At 44.4% G+C, this 25,784-nt stretch overlaps 1 protein-coding gene across 9 annotated transcripts in view; it reads left to right on the top strand.

Moving 5' to 3' along the window:
- The window catches only part of plekhg5b (pleckstrin homology domain containing, family G (with RhoGef domain) member 5b), a 74,429-nt gene extending 57,295 nt beyond the window's left edge, over positions 1-17,134 (top strand). For 8 of the 9 annotated variants that reach the window (XM_036946956.2, XM_036946954.2, XM_090202899.1 and 5 more), the window contains 10 exons: positions 8,517-8,708; positions 9,711-9,881; positions 10,774-10,869; positions 11,506-11,817; positions 12,097-12,384; positions 12,526-12,645; positions 12,873-13,005; positions 13,216-13,486; positions 13,666-14,781; positions 15,044-17,134. In XM_036946956.2, the coding sequence (XP_036802851.1) occupies positions 8,517-8,708; positions 9,711-9,881; positions 10,774-10,869; positions 11,506-11,817; positions 12,097-12,384; positions 12,526-12,645; positions 12,873-13,005; positions 13,216-13,486; positions 13,666-14,781; positions 15,044-15,053 (2,709 nt within the window). In that variant the 3' untranslated portion in view covers positions 15,054-17,134. Of the gene's footprint in view, positions 1-6,249; positions 6,824-8,516; positions 8,709-9,710; positions 9,882-10,773; positions 10,870-11,505; positions 11,818-12,096; positions 12,385-12,525; positions 12,646-12,872; positions 13,006-13,215; positions 13,487-13,665; positions 14,782-15,043 lie in introns of those variants that run through there. The other variant, XM_090202904.1, reaches the window with a different exon arrangement.
- Positions 17,135-25,784: the final 8,650 nt, after the last annotated feature.

Genomic DNA, 25,784 nt, shown 5'->3' with positions numbered 1-25,784 from the left:
TTCGGCCCCCTTGAACTTTGCGACCTTTTGCCACATTTCAGGCTTCAAACATAAAGATATAAAACTGTATTTTTTTGTGAAGAATCAACAAGTGGGACACAATCATGAAGTGGAATGACATTTATTGGATATTTCAAACTTTTTTAACAAATCAAAAACTGAAAAATTGGGCGTGCAAAATTATTCAGCCCCTTTACTTTCAGTGCAGCAAACTCTCTCCAGAAGTTCAGTGAGGATCTCTGAATGATCCAATGTTGACCTAAATGACTAATGATGATAAATACAATCCACCTGTGTGTAAGCAAGTCTCCGTATAAATGCACCTGCACTGTGATCGTCTCAGAGGTCCGTTAAAAGCGCAGAGAGCATCATGAAGAACAAGGAACACACCAGGCAGGTCCGAGATACTGTTGTGAAGAAGTTTAAAGCCGGATTTGGATACAAAAAGATTTCCCAAGCTTTAAACATCCCAAGGAGCACTGTGCAAGCGATAATATTGAAATGGAAGGAGTATCAGACCACTGCAAATCTACCAAGACCTGGCCGTCCCTCTAAACTTTCAGCTCATACAAGGAGAAGACTGATCAGAGATGCAGCCAAGAGGCCCATGATCACTCTGGATGAACTGCAGAGATCTACAGCTGAGGTGGGAGACTCTGTCCATAGGACAACAATCAGTCGTATATTGCATAAATCTGGCCTTTATGGAAGAGTGGCAAGAAGAAAGCCATTTCTTAAAGATATCCATAAAAAGTGTTGTTTAAAGTTTGCCACAAGCCACCTGGGAGACACACCAAACATGTGGAAGAAGGTGCTCTGGTCAGATGAAACCAAAATTGAACTTTTTGGCAACAATGCAAAACGTTATGTTTGGCGTAAAAGCAACACAGTTGAACACACCACCCCCACTGTCAAACATGGTGTTGGCAGCATCATGGTTTGGGCCTGCTTTTCTTCAGCAGGGACAGGGAAGATGGTTACAATTGATGGGAAGATGGGTGGAGCCAAATACAGGACCATTCTGGAAGAAAACCTGATGGAGTCTGCAAAAGACCTGAGACTGGGACGGAGATTTGTCTTCCAACAAGACAATGATCCAAAACATAAAGCAAAATCTACAATGGAATGGGTCTCTCGATGTGCAAAACTGATAGAGACATACCCCAAGCGACTTACAGCTGTAATCGCAGCAAAAGGTGGCGCTACAAAGTATTAACTTAAGGGGGCTGAATAATTTTGCACGCCCAATTTTTCAGTTTTTGATTTGTTAAAAAAGTTTGAAATATCCAATAAATGTCGTTCCACTTCATGATTGTGTCCCACTTGTTGTTGATTCTTCACAAAAAAATACAGTTTTATATCTTTATGTTTGAAGCCTGAAATGTGGCAAAAGGTTGCAAAGTTCAAGGGGGCCGAATACTTTCGCAAGGCACTGTAGTTGTTTGGGCTAAATTATAGGTGGACTATGTACAGGTGCAGTAATCTGTGAGCTGCTCTGACAGTTGGTGCTTAAAGCTAGTGAGGGAGATAAGTGTTTCCAGTTTCAGAGATTTTTGTAGTTCGTTCCAGTCATTGGCAGCAGAGAACTGGAAGGAGAGGCGGCCAAAGAAAGAATTGGTTTTGAGGGTGACTAGAGAGATATACCTGCTGGAGCGTGTGCTACAGGTGGGAGATGCAATGGTGACCAGCGAGCTGAGATAAGGGGGGACTTTACCTAGCAGGGTCTTGTAGATGACATGGAGCCAGTGGGTTTGGCGACGAGTATGAAGCGAGGGCCAGCCAACGAGAGCGTACAGGTCGCAATGGTGGGTAGTATATGGGGCTTTGGTGACAAAACGGATTGCACTGTGATAGACTGCATCCAATTTGTTGAGTAGGGTATTGGAGGCTATTTTGTAAATGACATCGCCAAAGTCGAGGATTGGTAGGATGGTCAGTTTTACAAGGGTATGTTTGGCAGCATGAGTGAAGGATGCTTTGTTGCGAAATAGGAAGCCAATTCTAGATTTAACTTTGGATTGGAGATGTTTGATATGGGTCTGGAAGGAGAGTTTACAGTCTAACCAGACACCTAAGTATTTGTAGTTGTCCACGTATTCTAAGTCAGAGCCGTCCAGAGTAGTAATGTTGGACAGGCGGGTAGGTACAGGTAGCGATCGGTTGAAGAGCATGCATTTAGTTTTACTTGTATTTAAGAGCAATTGGAGGCCACGGAAGGAGAGTTGTATGGCATTGAAGCTTGCCTGGAGGGTTGTTAACACAGTGTCCAAAGAAGGGCCAGAAGTATACAGAATGGTGTCGTCTGCGTAGAGGTGGATCAGAGACTCACCAGCAGCAAGAGCGACCTCATTGATGTATACAGAGAAGAGAGTCGGTCCAAGAATTGAACCCTGTGGCACCCCCATAGACTGCCAGAGGTCCGGACAGCAGACCCTCCGATTTGACACACTGAACTCTATCAGAGAAGTAGTTGGTGAACCAGGCGAGGCAATCAGATGAACAGTGGCGACTCCTGTCATGCTGGTGGGCCTCTTGTAGAGACACATTTGGAATCACATTCTGACTATTGGCCTGTATTATCAGTGATATCTGGTTTACCAGGTGATGGACGATTTCATCTCTTCCCCTTTTTATGTCAGTGGTTCTTTGTATCCACCATGGCACTGGCTATGGTCATGTGTGTGCAAATGCGTGTTTTGGCTTTTTTCATGTATTTGAGTGTGTGTGTGGGTTTGTGTCCATGTGGCCAGGAAAGTTAATGTCACACTGTTTTCCAATCGTTAATCAGCCTGCCTGATCCTAGGGGCCTCTTATCGCTGAATAACAACAGACCTGAAAGGCCAGTGTGGTGGTGGGGGGGGGCGCTACTGCATGACTGTTTAGCTACTTTCAATACAATCCTCCACCCAAGGCCCCTCTGGGGTTTTGGCACCTGAAAGATTTTCCCCATCAAAACCAAGGTTAAGACCACAAACGGCAAAGATGAGATAAGGAGCCGACTCGACACGAGACTTGATATCATTAACCTGCTTGGAGCTGACCGTGACTGCAGACTGCCGAGGGCCACCAACCCTAGTTCCCAGACCTGTCAGTAGTGTTGTAGGTCAGGGTCCTCTCTGTTATTAATGGAGGGTGACCCGAAAGGTCTACACAGAGGCCAGGTGAAACTCATGTAAACACCATCGTTTGGAGAGGGCTGGTTAGATAGACAGGGCCACACAGACATGTTGGTAAAATAGTAAACACCATAGGTAAGATGGGGGGGCTGTTTAGTCAGGTGTAGACTGCTGCTCTTTTGAGTAGACGTGCTCTGTAATATCTGCTGTTTTTGTAAGGAGACTACCATTACAAATGGTTCATTTTAAGTAGCCTATGTTGAGAAACACAGGAGATAAATGCTAAAAGAAAGACAGCTACTCCAGTTGATTAGAGATTACCTGAATTTGATGGCTTGTCGTTGATCTGCCATGTTATGAGAAAGTATTTTCTTAGTCCTATCTGTGTAGAATAAGTAGGCACACTTTATTTGTTGAAACAGGCACTACAAGGGATTTTCCCCTTCAGGTCAGTACTGGGCATTTGTTTCCTTGTTACAGTCAATCAGGAAAGTGTTGTGGAAAGTTGTGTCTAGACGTGCAAACCAAAACAGAGTTGATTGAGGAAAACATCAACCTATTGGGTTGGGAACTTTGATTCAAACTAGCGATGGGTCGTTCATGAACGAACAGCTCTATTTTCGGTGAATGTCGGGAATCGAATCCTATCTGTGAAAGAGCCGATCTTTTGGATCCCTGATTTGAGTACTGCTTTTTGAGCTCCAGACTAGGGCTGTGACGGTCATGGAATTTTGGATGACAGTCATTGGTCAGCCAAATGACCGCGGTTATCGTTATGACCGTGCGAATAGCAAAAAATAAAAAACATTCTGATTCACATTTTCTCCTTTCCTTTGCTTTTGACTGCTGCTGCAAGGATGTGGGCATTGCCTAGGCAACCGAAGACTCCTTTGCTACAACAAGTTGCTTGTTTTAGCAAGGAGCAACAAAGTGTAATTACATTTACGTCATTTAGTAGACACTCTTATCCAGATTAGTTTACAGTGCAAATTACGGTTAAGTGCCTTGCTCAAGGGCACATTGGCAGATTTGTCACCTAGTCGGCTCAGGGATTTGAACCAGCGACTTTTCGGGTTACTAGCCCAAAACTCTTAACCGCTATGCTACCTGCTGCCCCTTCGTCACATTGTAGAGTCCATGTTGCTGCCAACATTAGTAGTTGTAGAGTCCGTGTTAGAGCATACAAATGCCCGCATCTGGTCTTCAGTCAGCTGTTCGTTCCACACAAAAAAAAAACGTTTCATTTTTAACGACTATGACCAGGGCATAAAATTCACTTTTTGGATCACCAGCCACTGTGGCAGGTAGATTTCAAAATCTACCAGCCACTCAGATTTTTTTACCAGGCCAAAGATATTTGGCTTTGCCTTATTTACACCAACAAAACAAAAAAATGGATGAGCATGCTTTGTTTCTAAAACAATACATGTATTTCTAGTAAGAAGTAATGTGGTATGTTTCATTTCGATTGGCTTTTAACCAAAATATCAGATACAAAAATGTGTTCCTGCCCTTTAATGGCAGAAGGTTACCGTGGTAGCGCGATTTGAGTCATGTTTGTGCCTTTCGAGATTGAGTCTGACTAGTAGCAGCTTGTTTTCTCTTCCCTAGCAGTTTAAACTCATGCATAGAAAAACAACATAGCTTGTGAACAAAACAATGTAAATAGCCAAGAAACACAAGGACAAAGTCTCACTTCAGACTTTCATTTCAGATATATCAGACCAAATTTTATTCCTGTGTGCAGAGCTTCTAAAACGGAATATTTCACTCGGCTCTTCACGTGCGCACAGTCTGGCGGTGTTGTAGACCGAAGTGGAATAGGCTATATAGGATTCGTAGTTCTTTGACTTTGTGCGACGAATTTACCAGCTATGAAACAAAACGGCAGAAACACTTTGAAAACAGCCTACTGCCGCGTTTATTTTACTATAAATGTGATCATACTTGACTTTTTTTTTCTTCACAAATGTGAGTGGAATGCGCACACTGTGGAGCTCTGCCCACCTGCCAATGTGGCTGGTGAAATAGACATCTTACCACCAATGCCAGAATCTACCTGCGTTTTGCAGGTGGAGGGTGTTAATTTTAGCCCTGGTTATGATGGTAAAAAAAAAAAAATAATGACAGGCTTCATCCATAACCGTCGGTTATACGGTAATTATGCCAGCCCTACTCCAGACAACAATTATCTGTAGATGAGCTATAAAAACATGATCTGAAGATGGTTATTCCTCACTGCAGGAATAACTGGTAGTGAGGAGAGAGCCTCATTCTTTGAACACACAGCGTGTTAGAAATCTAGTTCTTGAATTTGAACTCACGTTTCACGAGTCGACAAAATGGTAGTCAACCTTTTTAGGCTTCACATTAGAAATGTATGGTTTTTCACACCTTTCTTTAATCAAGCACCACTGAATGAAGAGCTGTTTGTGAGCCAAATTAATGGCTCACAAAATAATGTCTCTTAAAATAATTTTCTTAAGGTGAACGGAGCCAAAAGATACGTCTCAATTTCAAAGCTTGGAATGCCCATTCAAACCACAACAGAGCAAGACTTTGTGGTCATTTCACTGTGGTAAAGGCCTAACTAGAGTTCTCACCAATTCAGTAATACATGTTTTTGTTAGCTCACTCAATGCCTCTTTTTTTTTCTTCTCTCTCTCTCTCTCCTTACAACTGGAGATATTCCCAAATTAACTTTGTGACAATCTGCTTTGCTCCCAAAAGCAAAACTCTCCTTGTGAGTCTGTTTCTATATGCCTGGTACATGCGTCATACCAGTGACAGCCTGAATACATTTCTGTACAGCTGGACTGTAGACTAACAGTTTTGTTTACGGTCAGGAAGCATGGCAGATTTTTAATGATAAAGCTGTCAGTCAGTTTGGAGGGAAGTGCAGTGGTTTAAAAGAAAAGGAAAGGCACGGGGTGGGGCTCTGTGGGGGATTCCGAACAGTCAGAACAAGGAAATTGGACATCGGTTGCGGCTCTAACCAAAGGGCCAAAGAGCCACTTTGAACAGTTGGCAAGTCTTCTGCAGCACCAGGATGTCTGTTCTCTTCTACCCTGCAAGCTGTTGCTCTGTCCACGCCCCCTTTATGTAGATAAGTGACACACTCACACTTTTTTCCAGTAGCCCTGCCTCCTCTTCCTTTCCTCCTCAACACAATGGGCCAGGCAGGATCCTCCCGGTTGCTATGACTCCAGGACAGTGGCTGTGTGAAATGCTAGGCAGGCAGCAGGCTCAGTCAGCACAGCAGGTTTCACCTCTCAGTGTTAGAGCAGCGGTACTTGAAGGACTACCACAGAGACACACAGAGGTCAAAGAGGAGTCCTGGGGTGGTGCTCATGGTGTATTCATGGAGATAGAGTGGCTCTTGTTGTCCTTCCTATCAAACATCAAAACGTGGACTCTTTCAACTTGAGCAGGACATCACCGCTCATAACTTGACTTCAAAAGCGCTTTTCTGATGGGGAACAACTTCTAGTTGTTGCAGCTGTCGCTCTCTGGGGCTTTCCCCTCTTAGTCTAAGAGCTCTGGCTCTGAAGTGTGTGTGTGTATCGTGCATGTATGCGGAGAAGGACGAAGAGAGGTTCAACTTGAGAGAACACTGCAGCTGCTTCCGATCCGGTATGGGCTGCAGTCAATGAGTCTCTAACCGAATTATGGTTTTTGTAATCTTTGACATGCCGCTGGTTTCAATGGTGAGTATTATACTACTTACATTGTGTGACGGGTCAGGGAGCCTTTCCCTTACTGTATCTCTGTTAGAATTAAAGACGTGGACATCTATTTGCCAGTTTAGACAGTAAGTCTTGAAGTCACACTAGGGTATCGCAGTTGTTGGTAGCAAAGGCTAAGCCTACTTCTCTTTGGGTTGGTGGGCATAGTGCCGGGACTTTGTTTTGTACTGTAATGTATTGAAACTCATCATTTCAGAAATGTCCTGCAAATGACTGTGTCATTTTTAGTTTTGGTCAAAATGTTCGTTATCATGCACTAATCTAAAAAAACATGTTGCTAAAACTAGAATCACATGTTTCTCACCTACCATGCTCTGTGTAGCTGTTGCCAGAGCATTACCACGCTAAGCTAATAGGAATTTAGCCTCTCTAGTCTAGCCCAATGAGATACTGTCACTAGCACAGTCTCTCTCTCTCTCTCTCTCTCTCTCTCTCTCTCTCTCTCTCTCTCTCTCCTCTCTCTCCTCTCTCTCCTCTCTCTCCTCTCTCTCCTCTCTCTTCTCTCTCTCTCTGTGTCAGTCCACTTCCTGCACCTGTGTCCTTGTCCTCTTGGCCAAGATCCCCCAGAAATCCCCCCTGGTCAGAGCTGGATGAGAAACCACACTGTTTGCTCCACTGAAGCACTTAAATCTAAATATAGTGGATTGGGAAATTATGCTTCAGTCATTTGTTACTCTCCCTCTCGATCTTATCCCACTTTGATACTAAAACAGAAGAGGAACGGGGTTCTTGCATGAAAGCCTTTCAAGAATCCAGAAAGGTGTGTGAGTGTGAGAAATTTGCTATTGCTCCTCTCCATCCAACAGTTTGTTTACCACTGCTCAATGCCAACCAGCCTCTTGTGTACATTCTCACTACGGATCGCGTACTGTAGGCGTAGACCTTATCCTCTGCCTATGATTTGTTAGCCACCCAGAATTAGTTGAGATTGAGAGCAGTGGATAAGAAAGCAGCAGTCAATACCATGGAATTGATGTTCCTTTCTACTGTGACATGAACTGAACACGGGTCAATGGCCCAGCGACTCCCTAGTCCCCACTAGCAGATTACACTGCACTGACACACTGTCTCTCTCTGATGGCAAAAAAAAACAACTGTTTCCTCAGATACCGACGCCCATGTTTGTTTTGGTTTCCCAGCCGGACGATGCTCGTGGATTGGATTGAGATTGTATGTTTGAGGCGCGCAGGCCAGCGGGAGGGCTTGCTTGCTCACAGGGTAGCAATAGTGATGGAGCAATGCAGTGGATTAATTCCAGCCGTCCGCCAGTTCTTATGGAACAGCGTCCCCCCCCCCCCCCCCCCCCCTCCCCCGGCCTGCTCTCTTTCCCTCTGAGGTAATTAGTGTTCCGTCTCAGGAAGTGGCATTCCTTCCCTGTGGTCCTGTTTGTGTCTGAACGACAGTTAGGATGTTAGGATTGCTTTAACAGCTCTCCTGCTGATGTCATCATCACTTTAAAAAAATCCCTCTGTTTCCTGTTTATTCTCCTCGTGTATTTGACTTTTTTCCCCTCCCGTCTTTGCTCCTCTCCTTTCGCACGAGTTGCTATTCTTCTTACTGTCTCTTGTTTCTCTTTCTGTTTCGCTTTCTCTCGCTCTTCATGGTGACTTCATGTAAACTCGCTCTTAACACGGGTCTCTCCTGGTTCTTGCAGGGTCAGGCACGTCGCAGGAAGAACATAACGGAGTTCCTTGGGGACGCCAGCATCCCGTCTCCGGACTCCCTGACCGCATTGAGCGGCTCTCTGCCCAGTGTGGGGGCTGGACCGGACAGCTGGAAGAACCGCGCCGCCAGCCGCTTCTCTGGCTTCTTTAGCTCCAACACTGGAGCAGGGGCCTTTGGCAAGGTGAGGGGTGAAGGCCTGGTCCGGGCCGTCAGAGGGGAAACCTTATCAGCTTGTAGAGTGAGGGAGGTGGTGTGTTTGTGCGGCGCAAAGCGTGTGCGTGGTACGGGGTTCAAAGGCCATATCCACTCAGCTCTCAGTGAGATCACATCCCTCCTCTCCAAAGCCTCTGAATAGGCTCACACAGCAACCTTCCACTAAACAAATGCATTAAGTAGCTGTGGTGGAAGTGACTGGTAAGAACAAAGGATTAACATGTTTTGAGGAATGTCTATTCAAGACCCGACTACGATAATAACATTCCACACACAAGAATGGGGGAAAAAAATAAGATGAAAAAATACGAAATGGCAATAATCCTTCACTTTTATCTCTTAAGGCTAACAAAGCACACACACACGCGTACATTGTCCGCGCTCCCCTGAGGTCATATCCTGCGCAGTAGCAGATGTCAGAGGGAGACTGTGTCTGTCACTCACCTGTCAGCTCCCAGGTCATCTCTATTCACCATGGCCATCATCTTTAACCCTGTCAGTGGCAGGGCTGGGTGGGGGACCGCGGAGACCTGCCCCCTCTCCACAAAGCAAGAGTGAACCAGGGTCAAACAACCAAATCCTGTATCCCCTTCAGGGGACAGGTCCCCAAAGCATAGTTAGCATCTCCCGCCCCCTTACCCAGCTCCTCTATTGTCCAAGTGATCTCAATACACTGAGCTCATTTTCATACGTACACATAAGGCTGCCCTGGCAGGACAATAGTCTGGGTAGCTGTTAAGATTGAAGAATTCAGTGGACTCTGAGGGTTATGCTTATGCAAGAGGTCAATCTGTCTTACAGTTTTCTTATTGATTTTTTAAATTTTATTTAACCTTTTATTTAATACTGACCTTGTGATTTCCTCTAAAGGTGCTGTGCATGTGAATTACGTTCGAATGAAGCAGGAATACTTAATTTGCCCAGGAGCTGTGGTTAATGACACGTATGGGTTTTCCCCCCATTCTATTAGGAGGTGGACCGCATGGAGCAGCTCCAGAATAAGCTGCAGTCGTACACTCTGTTTGGCCTTCCCAAGGTTCCTCCTCAGCTCTCCTTCCATCACGACTCCTGGGAGGAGGAGGAGGAGGAGACCAGCCTCACCCTGGAGGACAGCTGGACACAGCTACTCGACAACCATGAGGTACGGTAACATGAACACACACACACACACACACACACACACACACACACACACACACACACGCACCAAAACAAACTCACCGAAACACACACTCATTCACTGACACATAACCACAAATGCTTAATACAAATATCTAATACCTATTTTTTTACTTAAAAATTGCACGGTTGGTTAGGGCCTGTAAGTAAGCATTTCACTGAAAGGTCTACACCTGTTGTATTCGGCGCACGTGACAAATGAACTTTGATATGATCGCATGCGTGTAGCTACTCCCGTATTGAGTAATAAACTGTTCACAATCCGTTCCTGTTTTGGCCTGACAATCTCCCGCCCATCCAGTCTGGTGTTTCCCAGCAACAGGGCGCATAACGTTTACAGCCAGTGTTGTACAGCTGTTTATTAAGGTTAATGTGGAGTTGTATAAACGTTACCAGCTCAATCGCGTCCGTCTCTCTTTCCCGGACAAAACGCACACCCTTAGAGGATGGGCTCAGGCAAGATAGACCGATGTCTGTGTGTGATAAGATGCTGTGTGATTGGGGATCGGGATTTCAGTCACACTCCAACTCAATCAGTGTTTGACTGAGCTCGGTCCTGATGGTGTCATTTGTTTGTGACCAGACATGTAACAGTAAAGCTGTTACCTCATGAGTCTGTCTCGTGCCATATGTTCTTAGACATGGCTTATGGCTTTTACCCTATGAGTGCGTGTGTGTGTGTGTTGCTACTTTTATATGTTCAGACCTGTGTAAGGCTGTTAACTCATGAACGTGGGTGGGTGTATTGTGTTCTTATGTGTAACTCATGGATAAGAGAGTGTCGTCGTCTGTTCACATGGATGTGTATGAGGCCATTACCTCATGAGTGTGTTTTTGGTTCTGTTTGCTTCCAGACGTTGACCAGACGCCAGTTCCATCAGCAGGAGGCGATCTGGGAGCTCCTGCACACTGAGGCCACCTACATCAAGAAACTACGAGTCATCACTGACGTAAGTGCCCTTTTACAAAGTAATTGCTTCTCTCCCTTACACACGTGTACCTCCTAGATCATTTTTGGAAGAACAACATAACCTTCTATGTCAAGTCCAAAGGAACAACTTCAATGAATCGTGCTAAGAATTTTAGTTTGGTTAGGTGTGCTCTCTGAGTGCCGTTAGTGGCACTCAGACATTTGAGACATGAGTTGTGTATCTGTGCCATTCAGTGGGTGAATGGGCAAGACCAAAGAGTTTAAGTGCCTTTTGAACGGGGTATGGTAGTAGGTGCCAGGCGCACCGGTTTGAGTGTGTCGGGCTGCAACGCTGCTGTGTTTTCACGCTCAACAGTTTCCCGTGTGTATCTAGAATGGTCCACCACCCAAAGGACATCCAGCCAACTTAACACAACTGTGGGAAGCATTGGGTCAACATGGGCCAGCATCCCTGTGGACCGTTTTCGACACCTTGCCGTCCATGCCCCATGACAAATTGAGGCTGTTCTCAGGCCAAAATGGGTTGCAACTCAATATTAGGCAGGTGTTCCTAATGTAATGTACACTCGGAGTAGGTTGTCTATCTCTAGTGCAGTACTTCCCTATCAGATGTCCCATATTGCAACCTGTTCTCCCATGTCCTCTCTTCCTCCAGTTGTTCCTGTGTGGGCTGTTGAACCTGCAGGAGAGTGGTCTGCTGACGGAGGTGGAGCCTGCGCGACTCTTCAGTAACATCCAGGACATTGTGCGTCTGCACACGGCCCTGTGGAACCAGGTGATGCTGCCTGCCCTGGAGATGGCCCGGCAAGCCAGAACCCTCCTCAACCCGACAGACCTCCACCACGGCTTCAGGACGATTGGCTCCAGGTTTAAGCCCTACATCCGCTACTGTATGGAGGAGGAGGCCAGTATGGAGTACATGAGGTCACTGCTCAGGGACAACGAGCTCTTCAGGATCTACGTCACGGTGAGTCGCAGTCCGCCTGTCCTCCCGATCTCTCTCTCTCTCTCTCTCTCTCGCTCTCTCTCGCTCTCTCTCTCTCGCTCTCTCTCTGTTCACACTGATGGTGTCAAGTTAAACAACTGCCCACCAAATACCATTTACTCATCTCACAAATACAGCACAGTCAACCAATATCAGATACCACTATTACGTTCTACATAGCACTTTTCAGTGTTGTTCATTTAAGTTCCTAGCCACATTTTCTTTAACCTCTAACTCCTGGTCTCTCTCTCCCCTGCGCAGTGGGCTGAGACCCATAAGCAGTGTAACCGGCTGAAGCTGGCTGACATGTTGGCCAAGCCCCACCAGAGACTCACCAAGTACCCCCTACTGCTGAAGGCTGTTCTCAAGAAGACTGACGACTCGTCGTCCCGCGACGCCGTCGGCGGCATGGTGGCGTGGGTGGAGGGCTTCATCAACAGCGTGGACTCTCAGATGCGCCAGCGGGAGGAGCAGCAGAAGCTAGCCGCCATCTCTGGGCGCATCGACTCCTACGAAGCAGTGGAGGGGAGCAGCGAGGAGTTGGAGAAGGTGGGCACTCACCACACTCAGGGCTGGCTTGCTGGGTATACCGGTGCTAGACGAGAATCTCTATTGAATTTGATTTTTAGTCTGGGTTGAAATTGTGTTTCTGCTTGGTGTGTAACTTCTTCTTCTTGTCTCTCTCCTTAGATCCTGCGTGAGTTTAACCGCTTCGACCTGATGGCTCCTATGAGAGGCACATCACCAGAGGAGACCAGACAGCTCCATTTGGAGGCGGCACTGCGCATGAAGGAGGGCAAAGACAGCAGGGTAAGTGTCTGGCTGGGCTACTTTGTAACTGCTTTTACCTCATTATAACTGTCGCAGGCTGAGAACTACCCACGGTCATTGTGATAGAATATGTCAATGACCAGGGTGATTGGGGAGCAAATTGCTTTCATAATATTTACTTATTTGATTTAGCCTAGTTTATTGTACTAGAATGATGACAAGTGACCTGAAATTGACCTGGAAGCAATTCCCCATCCTTCCCACAGATGGAGGTGTACTGCTTCCTGTTCACAGACCTGCTGCTCATCACCAAACCAGTGAAGAGGTTAGAGAAGGTCAAGGTGATCAGACAGCCCCTCCTCATCCACAATGTTGTCTGCAAGGAACTCAAGGACCCTGGTGAGTACCAGCACGCAGCTACATTTAAACCGGGGTTCAAGTTATTTGTTTTCTTTCACATACTTCATCTGTGCTTAATTAAGCATGTCTGGCACAGTGGAACCACTAGAAAAGTCCTGAAAGGGATATTCCTTCCCACCTGGCACTGCAGACAGGCTCACGCAAATGCTTGAGAAACGTGTTTTGATTAGCTGTTCTCTCTTACTATAGGCTCCTTCATTCTCATCTACCTCAATGAGTTCAAGAGCGCGGTGGCAGCCTACACTTTCCAGGCCAACAGCGCCACCCAGGGGCGAAGCTGGGTTGACGCCATCTGCAACGTCCAGAACCAGCTCCAGAGAATGCGGACTGAGGAGGTTCTCAGGCAGCAGGTCACCCTACAGCGCCGTCTATGCGGAGAGGAAGAGGAGGAGGAAAACAAGAGCAGCAACTCCACTTCCAGCTCCCCCTGCATGAGGAACAAAGATCAGCAGGGACCAAGGTACAAACCCAAACAACGACTTAGACATCGTAGAGCTTCATTCTTCTATAAGGACACTGTAGATGTTGATCGGATCTGTGCAAAGATTATTTCATGTAAACATTATCATTTATTGTTAGTGTTTTATATTACTAGAACCATTCTCATCAGTCTAACATTTTGGTCTCTTTCTCTTCCAGTCATTCGGATTGCTCCACAGAGACCCTGTCAGTCATGGACATAGGAGAGGATTCAGGGGAGCACCAAAACCCCTCTGCCACAAGCACAGATTCAGGAGGACCCTTAGAGAAGAGCCTAGACTCGGGCACAGTTACCCCACCTACTGGGCCTGAGCCCCTGCACTGCAACCCTGCCAGCCCCCAGGACAACCTTGCCGACCGGGACCCTGAGCCAGAGCAGGAGGGTATTATGGAGGGAGGGGAGGTTGAGCTGGAGCCTCAGTGTCGCTCTCTGTCCATGGACAGTGCCTACGGTACCCTCTCCCCAGAGTCCCTACTGAGAGAGCTGGACCTGCAGACACGACCAGGCCAGAGCAAGGGAGAGGAGACTGAAGAGGAAGGAGGGATAGAGGGACACGAGGTGGGGGTGGAGGTGGAAATGGAGAGTGAAAAGGTGGTAAGGAAACTGATGGATGAGGAAGTGGAGAAGGAAGAGGAGGAGGATTCAACCTCTGTTGGTTCCCAGCTGTCAGTGGTTCAGTCTTTGAAGCCTCGGCGACGCCCCCCGGTTACTGCCCGCCTCCGCAGCCTCCAGAGCCTGAACATCAAGTCAATTTCAGAGGACAACCTTCTGCAGCGTTTCCGTGACAACGCCCCTGTCTCCCGGATACAAACCCGCAGCCTTACAGCCCAGGATCAATCAGAACACAGGAGCGAGAGGGCGGAATGCCTGGTCCACAGTAAGAGCCTATCAGCCCAAGACCTTACTGGGCTGTTTAAGACTGACCAAGACTCAGAGCCTGAGTATGAGGACTTCCTGAGTATGAGCATGCCTTCTGGTAAGCTCTGTGACACCCTGAGGAAGGCGGAGGCCCGGCAGGTCCAGAGGGCTCTGGCTGCAGCTGAGGCCTGTGAAGGCAGCAATAGCCAGGCTGACAGCAGCAGCTCAGATGGGGAGACGATGGTGGCGCCCTCTGGAGGACACGGGGGGAAGTGCAGTGAGTCGTTCACAGCCGGTTGCCCAGAGAAGCAGTCATCGCCCAAAAGAAGGAAGACCCATCAGCACAAGAAGCTGACCCTAGCCCAGCTCTATAGGATACGCACCACCCTAGTGCTCAACTCTACTCTCACTGCATCGTAAGTCACAGCTCACTTTATACATGGGTATCATGTCTATACACCTGGATGTGCTCTTTGGGCTTCCATGTGTTCTATTAAATTCTGCCAAGTTGACACTATGCAAGCTATGGTTATTTACAATCACTACCAAAGTAGAAACCACAGAGGAACTCTTTCAGCCAAAGCTAAAGAAATGATCTTCAGGATACTGCCTTTTACTCTATACATATATCAAAGGCCTTGTGGTAATCAATCTCTGTTGTGTGTTTTCTGTTTCTAGGGAGGTGTAACCACTCTGGCAGACAACCAACCAACTAGTGGCAACCTGACCACAAAGAGGAACCACACTCTATGGAGTCTGCGTAGAGGGGACTGAATTCCTTGTGACACAAATGCACTCTCTCAAGCTGCCTTCTCCCTTTCCATTGCCTGTTGGACAGTGTCTGCTGCACGGTTTTGCAATCGGACAATAAGAATATTCTTTGATGTTGCATTTGGTTTCAGTTTATTGTGTGGGATGGGAGGGAAAAGGCAAAGAGACATTTAACTGCTTGCACTTTGTAACGGACGGACAGAGCGTCGAGGGGAGCTGAGGCTGGGACCTTTGGGGGGACAGTGGACTGGACAGTTACTGGTGTAGGGTAACACCCTATCGGACTACCCTCTAAAAAGAGACTGAAAGAGGGGTCGTCCAGGCATAGATCTGCCTGCTTCTCTCTGCAATGGACCGGAGTGGATCAGAGAAGATCTAGGAAAGGCTTGGGTGGCCCAAACACTCTTTAACTCTTAAAGATGCACTCCGGGATCCAAATTCATAACATATTGCACAAATTGGTTTCATGACATATCACACGAATTGCAACATTCAAATGATATCTAAATTGCAAAATGTGTAATATATCACGAGATGGATGACACAGTAGACAATTGGATGACGTAGTACTCAAAAAATGTGGAGCGCTTTTGGCTCATGAGCACCACTTTCAAAACTACTGGCTGAAATTATGCAAAAGTAGGAGAACGCACCTTTAAGTAACTACAAGAAAAGAAAAGGGCACAATGTCTGAAAAAAATTGCTCTCTAAAATGTGTTTGGTGATTTGCAGCAACTAGGATGGCCTGGTATATGTTCTACTCCTGGTTTACTTTGATGAAAACAATTAAATGTTGCACAATTGTATCTTTTGTTAAATAGACTAATCACTAAGGGGATGACTTTACATTCACAATGCACACTTAGAATGAGTTGTGCGCGTGAGTGTGTGTCTGTCTGGGTATGTGTTGTGGGTGTGTCTGTATGTGAACGATACATTGTCCTAAACTCCTGATTGAATCAAAATGATTTCTGTCATGGTGTTCATCCTCTTTGAGTGACATACCCAATGATGTTAAGACCTAAGTACCAAGTGTTCCAGCAACAAGTAACAGCCCCACATATTGCGTCATCAACTACTGTGTATTTTCAAACGTACAGAGCCGACAATTTATTATCAAAATTGCCGCATCTAAGCATTAGAATAGACCCAGTAAATTCTGGCTTTTTTTTTTTTTTTTTTTTACATTTTCTACTGTGCTGGTGCAATTTGTCAGTCAATAGTGGTGGTATGATTTAACTACAAAGACTAAGATAATGAAAGATGAACCCTTGGTTATTAGGTGGAATGGAGTTGTTTTGGGAAACGTAACTACACTAAATGTAGAAAGATTTCAGCATGCACTTACAACCTGCAAACCTACATGGAACAAATGCACGGTAGAATGTGGTGATATGTAAAAGAGCAGTCTGTACACACACAAAAAAAAATCCTAATCCATGTAACAATGAGCTTGGAACACCTTTTGAGACGTTGCATATTTTGTGTTCCTTTAATGTAACACATTAACGCGATACAGTAACTTAAAGAGACTGAACAACGCTTTGGGGTTGCATATGATTTGTGAATCCGTTTTCTTTGAATGTCTTTCTGTCCACACTAACGGGAACAGGGATTTGGCGGGAGCATTGACCACCATAGTACATTGACATGGTCAAACTGACATTCAGCTTGTGTTTTATTGATTGATTTAATATGTGTTCTCTCAACCCCCCCCCCCCCCCCCTTGTCAAATATTGCCCAAACCAAATAGTTTAACATTTGTTTACTTCACCAGTTTTTGTTTATTTGTAATATTTATTAAGCTTGCCATGTTGTTTTATATATATAAAATATTGTTTATATTGTTTGATTTCATGACTTGTACATTTTGTGTTGGTGTACACTTCATGTTTTTCGTATCAGGCATGATGAATCTGCTATGAACCAAAACTATTTGATCTCCCTTTCAGGAATGTCTCTTAAGTGTCTTACCAAATAAAAGAAAAAAGCATCAAACATTTTGCTTTAGAGTACATTGTGTGTAGTGAAGTACACCATGGATATTACAAATTTTTTTTTTACAAGGCAGTAGGTAGCCTAGAGGTTAGAGAGGTTGAGCAAGTAAGCAAAAGATCAGTCGTTTGAATCCTGAGCTGACAAGGTGAAAAATCTGTCTGTGCCTTTGAGCAAGGCACTTGACCCTAGTTGGTCCAGGGTCGCCGTTGATAATGGCAGACCCGGGCCGTGACCCGAATCTCTGAAGGTGTCTCAGGGAGAGTGGGATATGTAAAAGGCACATTTCCAATTCACATGTGTATGTTAAAAATGGACAAATATAAGCACACACAAAATTATTTATTATTATATCACTTAATAAATGTGCATTTTTAACCACAAAATAGGAGTCTGACTTATGTTGTTAATGAACAGTAATGCGTGGGCTGTGTCTCAAATGTCTGAAATGGAGTCACATCACAGCCTCGTGCACCTGGACTAGCAAGTAACTTCACATGTATTTATTATAAACTGCCAGCAGATGGCATTAAGAATCTTTGTGGTGCTACGTTATGCAGTGCCTTCGGAAAGTATTCACACCCCTTCACTTTTTACAGATGTTGTTGTGTTACAGCCCGAATTAAAAAATTGAGATTTTTGGTCACTGGCCTACACACAATACCACATAATGTCCAAGTGGAATTATCTTTTTGGAATTTTTTACTAATTAAATCTGATAAGTCTTGAATCAAGTACTCATACCCTTTATGTCAAGCCTAAATAAGTTCAGGAGTAAGAATGCACTTAACAAGTCAAATAAGTTGCTTGGTTATTTAACATGATTTTTGAATGACAACCTCATCTCTGTACCCCATACGTACAATTATCTGTAAGGTCCCTGTTGAGCAGTGAATTTCAAACACAGATTGAACCACAAAGACCAAGGAGGTTTTCCAATGCCTCGCAAAGAATGGCACCTATTGATAGATTTTTTTTTTTGGGGGGGGGGACAGGACAACAACAGGGCACTAAAGCAATACTGCTAAACATTTGCCAAAGTAATTCACTTTTTGTCCTGAATACAAATTATTATGTTTGGGGAAAATGCAATATATCGCATTACTGAGTACCACTTATCATATTTTCAAGCATAGTGGTGGATGCATCATGTTATGAGTATGCTTGTGATCATGCTTAATCATTAAGGACTGGGGAGTTTTTCAGATTTTTCAGGATAAAAAAGAAACGGAATGGAGTTAAGCACAGGCGAAAACCTGGTTCAGTCTGCTCTTCACAAGACATTGGGAGATCAATTCACCTTTCAGCAGGACAATAACCTAAAAGACAAGGCCAAATCTACACTGGAGTTTCTTACCAACAAGACAATTAATGTTCCTGAGTGGCTGAGTTACAGTTTTGACTTAAATCTGCTTGAAAATCTATGGCCAGACTTGAAAATGGTTGTCCAGCAATGATCAACAACCAATTTGATAAATCTTGAAGAATTTTGAAAATAATAATAGGCAAATATTGTACAATCCAGGTGTGCAAAGCTCTTCGAGACTTACCCAGAAAGACTCTCAGCTGTAATCTCTCCCAAACGTGATTCTGACATGTATTGACTCATGGGTGTGAATACTTATGAAAATGAAATATTTCTGGATTTAATTTTCAATACATTTGCAAAAATTTAGAAAAACATGTTTTCACTTTGTGCTTATTGGGTATTGTGTGTAGATGAGTAAAAAAAATATATGTAATACATTTTGAATTCAGGCTGTAACAACAAATTGTGGAATAAGTCCAGGGGTATGAATACTTTCTGAAGGCACTGAACAAAAATATAAACGCAACAATTTCAAAGATTTTACTGAGTTACAATTCATACAAGGAAATCAGTCAATTGAAATATATTAATTAGGCCCTAATCTATGGATTTCACATGACTGGGCAGGGGCGCAGTAATGAGTGGGCCTGAGAGGGCATAGGCCAACCCACTGGGGAGCCAGGCCCAGCCATCAGAATGAGGTTTCCCCACAAAAGGGCTTTACTACAGACAGAAATACTCTTCAGTTTCATCAGCTGTCCGGGTGACTGGTCTAAGACGATCCTGCAGGTGAAGAAGCCGGATGTGGAGGTCCTGGGCTGGTGTGGTTACACCTGGTCTGCAGTTGTGAAGCCGGTTGAACGTACTGCCAAATCCTCTTATGGTAGAGAAATAATCCTAAAATTCTCTGGCAACAGATCTGGTGGACATTCCTGCAGTCAGCATGCCAATTGCACGCTCCCTCAACTTGAGACATCTGTGGCATTGTCTTGTGTGACAAAACTGCACATTTTAGAGTGGCCTTTTATTGTCCCCGGCACAAGGTGCCCAGCACAAGGCAATGATCATGCTGTTTAATCAGCTTCTTGATATGCCACACCTATTAGGTGGATGGATTATCTTGGCAAAGTAGAAATCCTCACTAGCAGGGATGTAAACAAATTTGTGCACAGCATTTGAGAGAAATAAGCTTGTTGTGCTTATGGAAAATGTCTGGGATCTTTTATTTCAGCTCATGAAACATGGGACCAACACTTTACATGTTGCGTTTATATCTTTGTTCAGTGTATTGTGTTTGCATCATTCACCCACACTTTGACCTCTCGATACAGATCCAGTTAAGCATATGGTACATAACACAATACAACTTCTATTGAAGTACCCCTATACTTTTTACGAGGTGTACATCCAGTATTTTATTGCTTGGATATGATATGCTGTACCCTTTACTACAACCTCTTGGATCCTCGTATTACGCATAAGATCATCTCAAAGCCTCCGAATATGTTTTCAAAGTATAACTGATGTTGCCGTTTTCTATGGCTGGTGTGACAGGTTGAAGAAAGCGTTGGATCTGTGGTGTTGCGTTAGCCTGGGTGCCAGTCTGTTTCTCTTGCTCTCTTGCCAACTCCTTAAGGAATGCTCGACAATAACAATGGAGTAATGAAAAGCACTGATCTGGGACCCGGCCTAGATTAAATTAAATGAGATTAAATCTGTAGAGCGGAAGATACCTGCTATAGTGCAGTTGAAAATTAAAGTCTATGTTCCTGTATTTGCGGAGACTGCATTGACGGTAAACGCTGCATATGTCAGCTCAATTGGAAATTACCTCAACAGTCAAATTGCGCTACAACACAGATCTTCCTCACTACGGATTGAATCTAGCCCTAATTTAATAACCAAGATGTTCTTCTTTTATACTGGCCAGTCTTTACAGAGGCAACTCCTGCTGAACACGACTGAACTCCTGATGAGGTAATGCTATATACATCTGGTTGACTGGCCTCTCCTTTTCCTCAGAACTTCTTCTCAGCTTTGAATAGTGGTTCACGGTCCATGCATGTGGCAGACCTTCCAGAGGTATGGCAGGAAACGTGTAAGCCTACACACACACACACACACACACACACACACACACACACACACACACACACACACACACACACACACACACACACACACACACACACACACACACACACACACACACACACACACACACACACACACACACAGGAAAGGCTGGTCCTGTCCTGTCTGTAGTGTGCGCAGACCAAGGTGTATTTACAGGTGATTATCAGCTAATCGGTGGATTACAGCATGTTGATTCCACACATGCCCCTAATCCGCATTGGAAAAGGCACCGTGGCCCCTCTGGGATTGTCCCTAGTCTTAATCTGATCCAGAATCCGGTTTGTCAGTGGGCAGTGGCCCCTCCCGTGCTCACATCTGGCCCTGTGGGATTTATTGTTGTAATCCTTGATTTTATTTCCAACATTTTATGCTTTAGCGCTGATACACTGGACTTTAATTATTGAAATGCAGCTTTCATTTTGAACCACAAAGTAATTAAACAACCCCAGCTAAATAAACCCATCTTCATATGTTGTGGTTGTGGTACACTGCTTGTAGTAGTCTATGGTGGCTTGGCTGCTCTTTGGGCACGGTACTCTGGTGTGCTCGTCTTCACAATCACAAGTCTAAGGTGAAAGACATTGCATAGAAAGTGTTTAATGTAACTGCACTTTAATCAGGTTGGATTCTTTGATACTGTTGGTACAAAATGAATTTGTCGAGAAATTACTTACATTTAGGAGTACATGTTTGAAAGAAGGCATTGTTACGCTTTCCTAAATTTGATTAATTTTTCTTCTTGGAATAAGGATGAGATCCTTTTAAATGTACAGTATTACCATCCTGGTTGTTCTGTTTAGTTCCAAGCAGCTGGGGCATGTGAGCACTCCTCCCTGTGACAGATGTCAAAAAGCATCCTGTAAAAAATGTCAGATTAACACAAAGGGGCACTTTGTGCAAATCCCGATTATGGAGAGCACTTTCATTTATTAAACTCTGCCAATCCCTATGCTCTTTTGGAGCCGGGATTAAAATCAGGTAGACACCATTGTCTGTCTAAACAATCCCCTTTCTAATCTCTCTCTCCCTCCCTCTCTCAGCCAGTTTTCTCTGGATGGTGTAACCCAGACCCAGGGCTGGCCGGTTGGCTTAAATTATGGGTCGTCCGCTTGATAATACCGCCACCATCGATTCCCATTAATCAACATCATCCCCTTCAGAAGAGCTAGGTGGGGGGGGGGGGGGGGGGGGGGAATAAAGTGTTTACAAGGTCTGTGCTGTGAAAAGGCCCACAGACAAGTGGCAGCCATATGGAGTGAATCACCATGCTAGTCATAGTGAACAGCTGCCCTCTATCAGAGTCAGCACAGCACCAATACACTGCCACTGCCACGTGTTGCCATTAGTTAGATAGAGACTGATTGACTTTCATGTTATTGGAGACTGGGAGGGCCACAGCTAGCTTAATATCTGCCCCCACGAGGCCCCTCAAGGCCCCAAAGTTTTAAACGACAGGTGATGGGTCACCCTCTGTGTATTTCCTGGTCTGGAATCTTTCTGGTCATACATCCCGGCCGGTAGCCTAGCGATTAAGATGCGCTGGTTTGAATCCCTGAGCCGACTAGGTTCAAAATCTACGTGCCTTCCTCTGCCTTGAGGAAGGCACGTAGCCCTAATTGGTCCTGTAAGTCGCTCTGGATAAGGGCGTCTGCTAAATGACTCAAATGTAGATGTAAAATGGAATCCCCCAAGTTACAGTTTAGGAAGTTAGGCTGAGAGCATATTGTTGAGAAAATGTTTTTTGGAGATGTTTACCGCAATGTAAGTATTTTCTTTTACATTGTTTCCCCATGGGGAACGTCAACCTATTTCAACCTAACGTCAACCTATTTCAACCTAACGTCAACCTATTTATGGATACAGTCTGTACAGACAAATTCTACCTGCTATATATTAGGATGTGTGTCCTCAATACTGTGATTACATGTACTTTGAAAGAACTTTCCAAAATTGCTCCATAGTGTGAGCAAAGTAATTACATGATTGCTACTCATGATTTACCTTCCACACAGTGTATTTCAGTAATGGCAAAGTGATTAAATATGTTCTCAGCTTCTGTGTTGGTACTTTACAACACAAAGACATGACATATGTCGGTGGATCATCATTCTTGACCCTCATAAAAAGGGTGTTTTTCTAAAAGGGCAGAGCATAAGGTTCCCATTTTTTTTTCAAGATTAATAGGGACTAGGGCCTACTGCCCTCTATAATTGTATCAGTTTATAAGGAGCTTATTGTCATCTCAATATTGTATTTTTTTGTATGGTAAAACATATGAAATTGAAATCACAAGCATATTTCTTAATGAAATCGAAATTAATTTAAAGAGTAGCTCGCTACAAGTGGAGAAAAAGGGAGAGTGAGATTACTGGGGTAAATCAAACACATTTAATATTCAGAATGCATTGACACAATTAATCTGACATTGCGTTAAAGGATAATACCTTAACTGACACTAGCCATCCACTACACTGGGGCTCTGACTAAGCAGGATGGGCCCTTTTGCTGTGGGGTATGGTTACACACCCAAGTAAACAACCTGGTCTCAAAGCATTTCGTATTATTCTGTACGTAAATCAAGACACTCCATTTATTATGATATGATATGGTATGTAATCATTTGTGGATGCCCATCACCCATTTCGTGTGATATATCACAAATTTAAATTAGTATTATATCTTACGAATTTGCATAACTTGTTATATGTTACAAATTTGGTTAGGTGAAGGGTTAGCTAAAAATGGTTAGGGTTATTGGAAGGGTTAACTAACATGGTAAATAGTTGTAAAGTAGCTAAAAAGTAGTAAGTAGTTCCTAATTAGCTCAAATTGTCCTTGATGAGATTTGAACATGCGAAGGTTGCTAGACGTTTGCATTAGACATCCACCCAACACCGTAACCACAATGGAAGTAGTTTTTTGGGGTATTTGTACTTTACTATTTCTATTTTTGACAACTTTTACTTCACCACATTCCTAAAAAATAAAATAAACGTTTTACTCCATACATTTTCCCTGACACCCAAAAGTACTCGTAACATTTTGAATGCTTAGAAGGACAAGAAAATGGTCCAATTCAAACACTTATCAAGAGAACATCCCTGGCCATTCCTACTACCTCTGATCTGGCAAACTAACTAAACACAAATGCTTCATTTGTAAATTATGTCTAAGTGTTGGAGTGTGCCCCTGGTTATCCGTAAATAAAAATTAATAAGAAAATGGTGCCATCTAGTTTGCTTAATATAAGGAAATGGAAATGATTTATACTTTTACTTTTTGCCCTGCTAAAGCTGCCCCAGTCAACTGTCAGTGCTGTTATTGTGAAGTGGAAATGTCTAGGAGCAACAACGGCTCAGCCACGAAATGGTAGGCCACACAAGCTCGCAGAACGGGACCGCCGAGTGCTGAAGTGCGTAGCGTGAAAAAATTGTCAGTCCTCGGTTGCAACACTCACTATCGAGTTCCAAACTGCATCTGGAAGAAACGTCAGCACAAGAACTGTTTGTTCGGGAGCTTCATTAAAGTGGGTTTCCATAGCCGAGCAGCTGTTTCCATAGCCGAGCAGCAACAAGCCTAAGATCACCATGCGCAATGCCAAGTGTCGCTGGAGTGGTGTAAAGCTAGCCACCATTGGACTCTGGAGCAGTGGAAACACGTTCTTTGGAGTGGTAAATCATGCTTCGCCATCTGGCAGTCCAACGGACAAATCTGGGTTTGGTGGATGCCAGGAGAACATTACCTGCCCCAATGCATAGTGCCAACTGTAAAGTTAGGTGGAGGAGGAATAATAGTCTGGGGCTGTTTTTTATGGTTTGGGCTAGGCCCTTAGTTCCAGGGAAGAGAAATATCAACGCTACAGACATTCTACATGATTCTGTGCTTCCAACTTTGTGGCAACAGTTTGGAAAAGGACCCTTCCTATTTCAGCATGACAATGCATCTGTACACAAAGCGAGTTCCATACAGAAATGGTGTGTAAAGATCGGCGTGGAAGAACTTGACTGGCCTGCACAGAGCCCTGACATCAATCCCATCTAACACCTTTGGGATGAATTGGAATGCCGACTGCAAGCCAGGCATAATCGTGCAACATCAGTGCCCGACTTCACTAATGCTCTTGTGGCTGAAAGAAAGACAGTCCCTGCAGCAATATTCCAACATTTAATGGAAAGTCTTCCCAGAAGAGTGGAGGCTGTTATAGCAGCAAAGGGGGGACCAACTCCATATTAATGCCCTTAATTTTGGAATGAGATGTTTGACAAGCAGGTGTCCACATACTTTTGATCATGTAGTGTATATTTTAGCAATTAAATATACTTTTGACTCCAGAGTGGCGCAGCAGTCTAAGGCACTGCATCACAGTGCTTGAGGTGTTACTACAGACCCAGGTTCGATCCCAGGCTGTGTCAAGACCGGGAGTCCCATAGTGCGGCGCACAATTGGCCCAGCGTCATCCGGGTTAGGGGAGGGTTTGGCTGGGGGGGTTTTACTTGGCTCATCATTCTCTAGTGACTCCTTGTGGTGGGGCACATGCCTGCAGGCTGACTTAGGTTGTCTGTTGGATGGTGTTTCCTCCGACACATTGGTGCGGCTGGCTTCCGGGTTAAGCGGACGGGTATTATAAAGCGTGGTTTGGTGGGTCATGTTTCGGAGGACGCATGACTCGACCTTCACTTCTGCTGAGGCCGTTGGGGAACGGCACCGATGAGACAAGATCGCAATTGGATATCATGAAATTGGGGAGAAAAGTGGGAAAAATACAGAAAAATGTGGTACTTTTGATACTCAAGTATATTCAGGGGCCGGTCCTGAAGTTGGAGAATTTTGTGTTTTTCAAACACCAGAAACAGCTTTTTTCTACAATATAGAGTCATAACAATTATGCTTAATTCTATGTAAAAAAAAAAAAAGAAAAAGAATAATAAGCATCCTTTTCTGCATATCTAAGCATACTTCTTGAGCTGTCTGTATCCTCCTGACTGATGATTTTTTTTTTAAGAAACGAAATATGGTTCTCCTTATCTCTGCTAAAATCATTCAAATGAATGTTAGTCTTATTCGGTACATTTAATTGTTTTTACATTTTTTGTATTGCTTTTCTAAAGTCTACCAACCTTGTCAGCAGGCATGGCTGGTAGATAGTTTGACAAGCTAGCTACTCTAACTTGATCGATAGCCTGAAATCGCTTGGTAGCTAGTTATGAG

Source organism: Oncorhynchus mykiss, chromosome 16 (assembly GCF_057628025.1).
Source record: "Oncorhynchus mykiss isolate SJ-2025 chromosome 16, ASM5762802v1, whole genome shotgun sequence".
In the NCBI taxonomy this organism is placed as follows: domain Eukaryota; kingdom Metazoa; phylum Chordata; class Actinopteri; order Salmoniformes; family Salmonidae; genus Oncorhynchus; species Oncorhynchus mykiss.
This window is presented reverse-complemented; position numbering and strand designations above follow the sequence as displayed.